The sequence below is a fragment of the Etheostoma spectabile genome, chromosome 21 (assembly GCF_008692095.1).
Source record: "Etheostoma spectabile isolate EspeVRDwgs_2016 chromosome 21, UIUC_Espe_1.0, whole genome shotgun sequence".
NCBI classification, from domain to species: domain Eukaryota; kingdom Metazoa; phylum Chordata; class Actinopteri; order Perciformes; family Percidae; genus Etheostoma; species Etheostoma spectabile.
This window is the reverse complement of record NC_045753.1, coordinates 15,072,483-15,079,695: the sequence shown is the minus strand read 5'-3', so window position 1 is coordinate 15,079,695 and position 7,213 is coordinate 15,072,483. Positions and strand designations below refer to the sequence as shown.

The following is a 7,213-nucleotide window of genomic DNA, read 5'->3' as shown; positions in this document are numbered from 1 at the left end:
CACACACACACACACACACACACATGTTTAAATACTGTTGAATCAAAAATATTGGCTTAGTTTTACTTCTACCACTAAAACCCTGCACAAACTTCCAAGATTTCCTTTTCATGTTTTAAAAAATGTTAGCCATCCACCTGATTGATTGCCACAGATAAATAAATTGTTAACAGCTTTCTTTGATCCCTGTGTTAGATTGTGTAACCCATACCAGATGCTCTGTGAGGCAACGCCGCCACCATCGATATACATGTATATATAATGTACATGTCTGCTTTTAAGCATTGTGTTTTTCAGGAACCTGCAGTGGGTTGTGTAGAAGTGGACAGTTGTCACACTGGTCTCCAACACCATCCATGTCTGTGTCCCTCTGATCAGTGTTGTAGACTAAGGGACAGTTGTCACGATCATTCAAAACCTCTGGAGTAAAGGACACACACATAAACACACAGCAGATAAATTGCATATCGTGTGGCTTCTCCTCTTTTATTACAAGGCAACCACTATAAATCCAGACCATGTTTGGGTAAATGTAATTTGATCCATATGTAAAGAGTAACTCAACACTGAATCAACTTTGAATTGATTCTGCTCCCAGTCTGTAGTGCTCATTACCACAGAATTTATTTCCTTTTTCCAGAGATTAATGTGTCGTAGTCTAAATTCCAACAAAATCTGTAAAAAATCTAGTACCCCAGGACACTTCGCCCCGAAATACAAAGCAACACAATGGTGTAGTCTATTGTATTGTAGTGAATATACTGTATATTGGCTTGAATCTGCCTTTGGTGGAAGGGGGCCATGTCATGGTGGGGGGTCTGGGTTTCCATTACCCAGGGAAGTTTTGGCATCAACGACTTAATTTCCTCTATTCAGATACACTTTTATGCACCAATGGAAATACCTTCATTTAGCCTATGTGACAAAGAAAAACACAGATGGCAATCCAAATTATATCAGAAATATAATGGAAACTTTTTTGTTGTGGGTCATTAGGCATTTTTAAGTGGGTTTGTGGAAATCCTGGAGCTTTCTTAGTGGGTATACTGTGTATACCTGCGTATCACATAGACTACACCACTGAAGCAATGTCATGTTCATCCTTCATCAATTTTGGCCGCTGTGAAACATGCTATGGGTCGCGTTTGTTTTTCCCTTCTTTGTGTTAAGTTTTATTATTGTCTCTGTTCCTGTTCTTGTATGTCCTCCCCTGTGTGTGTCTATTGGTTTTAACAGCCAGTATTAATGTTTCCCTCATGTCTCATTCTGGGAGGTTTGCTAGTTGAGTTAACATCTTGTTTTGTTAGCCTTAATTTTCAGTAGAGTTATGTTTTGTTGACCTCTTTAACTTTCACTATAACTTAATTCAGTTTCCTTCAGTTATTTGTTGTTTTTTTAATCTTTTTGGGAAAAACAAACCCAAGTACTTTAATAAGACTAGGATAAGTAACAGCAAGTTCCAGGCCTGGTGTATTGAGTAACTCCTACCATCTCCATCAATGTCAATGCTGCAGGCGTCTCCCTCTCCATTGTCATCAGTGTCAGTCTGCAGCGGGTTGCTCTCAAATGGACAGTTGTCACAGCGGTCCCCGACCCCGTCTCTGTCAGAGTCAAACTGCCGAGGGTTGTACACCAGCGGGCAGTTGTCCTATACCAAACCGACACACATTAGTTCATACATGCACACACAGTGAACATTAGCCTGATTTATGTCATGGTATCCTTAAAGTTAATTTACTCCTGAGGCCACAGTCTCACCCTCTCATCTATGATGTCATCATTGTCATCATCAGGATCACAGGCATCTCCCTGTCCGTCTTTGTCCAGGTCTTCCTGTCCAGAGTTTGGTAGCATGGGGCAGTTATCCTGCAGCCAATTACACTTCAGTTTAGTTATATCCCATCCAGTTAGAACACTGCCAACCAATCAAGATTACACTTTTTCTTATTTTACCTTTTGACAGTGATAGGTTGCATTCTGCTTGCAGGTTAATTTGCTGTTGGGCCAGCCATCCAGATCAGAGTCTTCACCACACAGGAAGCCGTCGCCCGCAAACCCGACAGCACACCCACACTTGTACAAAACCTCAGACGCCAGGCCAAGGTACTTACACTCAGCATACTTGTGGCAGGTGTGTGTGTTGTCTTTGCAAGGGTTGTATGGATCACACACCTAAAATTAAATTAAGCATTTGAGCAGACAAAAGTGGTTATGGTTGAGGTTTAAAGCAAGGAAAGCAGTTCACACAAAATAAGATGCTTATTCAAAGAGGAAAACACATGCCTGCCTGGTTTTCTGGGCTATCTCCAGTCCAAGGCCGTACGGCTGGGTGCCTTTGTAACGAGGAGGACAGGGCAGACAGTAGAAGCCAGGGTCTGTGTTTACACACTCTGTGACACACACATTCTCCACTTCACACTGCAGAGATAGAGGGATTAACCATGTTCCGCATATCAAACACAAAAAGTAAATATAAAGGTTTGACAGGTGATGTGTACAGGAACACATTTATTTATTTAGGTTGGCATGTCTTCAGATGACGGTGCCTTCAGTTACAGGCTGGAGGTTAAACTCTGACCAGTTACAGCTTCTGCAACCTGCATTATGTGCAAAGGTGATCATGCAGGACCAGAGAGAAACTTTCAGGATGTGGACAAGTGTGCAACTCTTCTTAGTGTCGCAGTGCATATGACAGATGTCAAACTAGGTCAGAGAGGATAGGAGTATAAATGAGTATAAGCATGGACCTGTGGGTATTACCTCGTTCTCATCTTCACAGTGAGTGCCATTGCCCTTTAAACCCAACGGACAGTGTCCACACTCCCATGATCCGTCGCTATGTGATGTGCACACCACTCCAGGAAAACATGGATTTGAAAGTAAACATGTATCTGAAAACACAAATGTGCATATCAAGGCAATGAGTCTTTCACAGTCAATTAACATTTATATTTGAGTAATTTGACTGTTCCGTCCTGAGCCTCAATGAGTGAATGAAGGCTGTAGGAAAGTAGCTTTTAGTTCTCTAATGTTTGAAAATTATTATTGGTATTTGATTCATCAAATAAAAAAGGCATAAGGTTTATACATGCATTTCTTAGCCTACTTATAGGACAATGTCTGCTTACACAGTTAAGATACACCTATAACCTGAGGTATGTAGGCAGGGTTCAGGTTTACCTATAGGACATGGCTGTTTATTACATGCTTCATAGTCCACAGTGTCTCCGGCACAAGGCTTCCCACCGTGCTGAGGGGCGGGGTTCAAACACTCCCGCTGGCGACTCTTAAGACCTCCACCACATGACTCTGAGCACAGAGACCATTCCGTCCAGCTTGTCCAGCCTCCAGCAACTACACACAAACACATGATTTACCTGTAAGCCATCTACAGTGCAGGCTGTATGCGCACCGGTATAAACTCACTGGGGCAAAGTGTATTGTTGCAAGATTGTGTCTCCCTGGCGCTGCCCGTGCACCCTCTGCCTCCCTTCTGTGCTGGAGGTTTGTTGCAGAGACGAACCCGTGTGATGTTGCCTTCTCCACATGTGGTTGTACACCCAGACCAAGGAGACCAAAGGCCCCATTTCCCACCAGGATGCGCTAGACATGAAACAAGCACATAAAGATTCTATAAAGTCCAGAATTCAACAAAGACCACCACCACAGCTCCATCCTGTGTACACATTTACAGAACTACTAAAACATGTCTCAAATTATGATTACAATCTCTAAAATCCATTTATCTGAAATTCCATATTTTTTGCTCTTTGGTGGAATGGCTCTTTGGTTAATTTGTTCCCTTGGACCGGCCAATCAATTCCAAAAAATAAATTAACGGCCAGATCAGACACACAGTGTGATGTCCTACCCTTGTGATCACACTTCATCAGCATGCAGCTGCGGGTTTGGACTGACGGGCCGGTACAGGATGGCATGATGCCATTGCAGGAGCGACCCCTTTGCTGCCCTCCACGTCCACAGGAGACCGAACAGTGGGTCCACTCAGACCACGGGGACCAGCCATCTTCATTATCTTTATATACGTATACACACATACACTGTTGGTATACCCGTGTCAAATGATATGATCACAACACACATTTTCAACCCTAAATCATAGTTGTACACAATCAAAACTCACTGAGACAGACAGGACAGCACGTTCCATCGATAAAGGAAGGATGGATGCAGGATACGGGAGGACAAGAAACCTGCTGACACACCACCTTTCCATCCTACACAAGGTGAGGAAGATACGCACACAGCATTTTCATCAATATTGTTAGTCAAACCATGTTAGTTTGAGCCGGATGTTTCGCTAAATACAGAGGAATGGCATTCTGTCATGACTCATAATAGGTTTGGCTACTCCCCCAATCCATCCTTGACAAAATTAATCATATTTGATAAAGAGAAACAGATTCGGAGAGGAGGATGACGCAAGCATGAAAAATAGGAGACTAACAAAGGCATTTCGGATATAAATGAAACCACATTGATTACAAATGAAACTCACAGTAAGTAATTCTCCAACTGGTTACTCGGGAATCAAAGGAATTGTGGAAAATATGCTTATTTGCTTTCTTGATGAGTTAGATGAGAAGTGCAATGCCACTCTTCTGTCTGAAAGTGGACTCAGTCTTCCACATCTACGCTAGAACTGTAGGATTCTTGGACTTTTTTTGGTTCCAGGTTTTTAACGTGTCAAAGTCAAAACGCAAAGTCAAGTCCAGAGACATTATACATTAAAATAAATGAAACAAAATGACAGAGACTTGGACTTAAGTCAGACTTAATGAGGACTTGAGACTAATTAGACTTAAAAACTTCTCTTGTCTATATACAAAAAAGGATTACCGAGGTGATTGCAGTGTAAAAGATTTACCATACCTTAATCTGACCTAGATGATTTTTTTTCATTGTATTTTACCTTTATTTCACCAGGAAGACTCATTGAGATTAAAAATCTCTTTTTCAAGAATGCCCGGGTCAAGACAGGCAGCAGTACAACCAAACATACAGTACATACAAACACAAAATACACGAAAACACGTAAAACATAAAACATCGAAAAAAGCAAATCCCTCAAAGTAAACCACAACCCTAAACACATCAGGCAATACATCTATAGCCAGATGGGGCTGCCTCCAAGTCAATCTACATCCTCTCAAAAGCGACCAATGAGACCGATCACTCAGTTTCATGGATTTCTGTAAGTTGTTCCATGTAGAAGGAGTAGCAAACTTAAAGGCCTTTTTCCCAACTCAGTTCTAACCTTTGGAACAGACAGAAGGAAAGTATCCTGGGAACAAAGATTGTAATCCCTGATACTGTTTACACTGATATACTGTAGGTCAGAAGGTAGGATGGAAGTAGACCTAAAGTAGCCTTGTATATGAAGATATCTCAGTGTTGAAGTCTCTGTGTTGATTGAAAAGGCCATCCAACACATTCATACAGTGCAGTGAGTGAGGGCTTCACAGCCAGTGATGGACCTCAGAGATCCATGGTATACAGTTTTCAGTGCATGTAAACTTTGAGACAAAGCATGCATGTATAAAACATCACCATAAGCAAGTATAATATAACATCCATACACAAAATTGGCAGTTTCTAGATTCAAATGAAAGGCAGGAGTTGATTCAGAAATAAAACCCTAGTTTAAGGTTTAATCTTTTTGCTAGCTGCTGACTATGAATGGCAAAAGAAAAAGATTCATCTATTAAAATGCCAAGATGGTTGTACTTAGAAACACATTCAATCTTCGTACCCTGGGAAGCGAGGATTGAAGGCAGATTCGATTTGGATTTTGAATTGGAAAAACACACGACTCTTGTTACATTTAAAAAATTATGCTGGTTTTGTTTCAGTGTGCTGTCTATCGATGACACATGCAAGGCACTGTCCCAGGAAAGGTTTTAGGTTACATTATACTTGTTCAACACATACCTGGCAACCACAAGACGTGCAGCTGTCAACCTCCCAATCCTCCCCCTGTTCGAACACTCGTCCATCCTGCATACACCAGACCTCTCCATCTCTGTCAAGATCACTGATATCACCGCTAAAACGGCTGCTGCTGTTGCTGTTGTCATTGCTGCTGATGTTGCCATTGCTGCCACCGTTGCGGCCGCTGCTGCTGTTGTCATTGCTGCTGCTGTTGTCACTGCTGCTGCTGTTGCCATTGCTGCTACCGTTGCGGTTGACGTTGCGGCTGCTGCTGATGTTGCCATTGCTACTACCGTTGCGGCTGCTGCTGTTGTTGTCATTGTTGCTGCTCTGGATGCTGTTTCTGTTTTTGCTGTTGCCTAGCTCAGTCAAAGATATTCGCATCTCTTCATTTTCTTTTGACTGAGAATACAAATACATACAAGTAGCATTTTCAATACATTAAAATGATTATCAGAGGTACCCTTACAGTGGGGTTCAAAGTTTGGGCACCCCAGGGAAAAATTTGTATTAATGTGAATAAAGAAGCTGAGAAAAGATGGAAAAATCTCCAAAAGGCACCAAATGACAGATTAAACATTTGTATAATATGTCACAAAAAATTAGATTTTATTTCCATCATTAACACTTTAAAAATAACAGAAAACAAAAAAATGCCGTCCGCAAAAGTTTGGGCATCTTGCAGAGTTTATAGCATGCGCCGCCCCCTTTGGAAAGCTGAGACCTGACAGTGTCATGGATTGTTCTCAGTCATCATCTGGAAAGACCAAGTGATGTCAATCTTAAGGTTTTAAATGCCCAGACTCATCTGACCTTTCCCCAACAAGCAGCACCATGGGTTCTTCTAAGCAGTTGTCTAGAAAACTGAAACTGAAAATAGTTGACACTCACAAAGCAGGAGAAGGCTATAAGAAGATAGCAAAGAATTTTCAGATGTCAATGTCCTCTGTTTGGAATGTAATTAAGAAATGGCAGTCATCAGGAACAGTGGAAGTTAACGCAAGATCTGGAAGACCAAGAAAAATATCAGACAAAACCGCTCGCAGGATTGTGAGAAAAGCAAGTCAAAACCCACGTTTGACTGCACGTTCCATCCAGAAAGACCTGGCAGACACTGGAGTTGTGGTACACCATACTTGTACAAACATGGTCTTCGTGGAAGAGTCATCAGATCAAAACTCTTCTACACCCCCACCACAAAAATCAGTGTTTGAAGTTTACAAATGAACATATAATCAAGCCTGATGCATTGTGGAAACAA

General features: G+C 41.7%; 1 protein-coding gene across 1 annotated transcript in view; it reads right to left on the bottom strand.

The window, feature by feature from the left end:
- Positions 1 to 7,213, bottom strand: part of LOC116671146 (thrombospondin-2) — a 13,509-nt gene that overhangs the window by 4,275 nt on the left and 2,021 nt on the right. The window contains exons 4-14 of the mRNA XM_032502134.1: positions 5,953 to 6,354; positions 4,145 to 4,238; positions 3,872 to 4,036; positions 3,427 to 3,603; positions 3,181 to 3,354; positions 2,761 to 2,891; positions 2,284 to 2,418; positions 1,954 to 2,172; positions 1,759 to 1,866; positions 1,489 to 1,648; positions 302 to 420 (exon numbers count right to left, since the gene is read on the bottom strand). Of these exons, the coding sequence (XP_032358025.1) occupies positions 302 to 420; positions 1,489 to 1,648; positions 1,759 to 1,866; positions 1,954 to 2,172; positions 2,284 to 2,418; positions 2,761 to 2,891; positions 3,181 to 3,354; positions 3,427 to 3,603; positions 3,872 to 4,036; positions 4,145 to 4,238; positions 5,953 to 6,354 (1,884 nt within the window). The remainder of the gene's footprint in view (positions 1 to 301; positions 421 to 1,488; positions 1,649 to 1,758; positions 1,867 to 1,953; positions 2,173 to 2,283; positions 2,419 to 2,760; positions 2,892 to 3,180; positions 3,355 to 3,426; positions 3,604 to 3,871; positions 4,037 to 4,144; positions 4,239 to 5,952; positions 6,355 to 7,213) is intronic.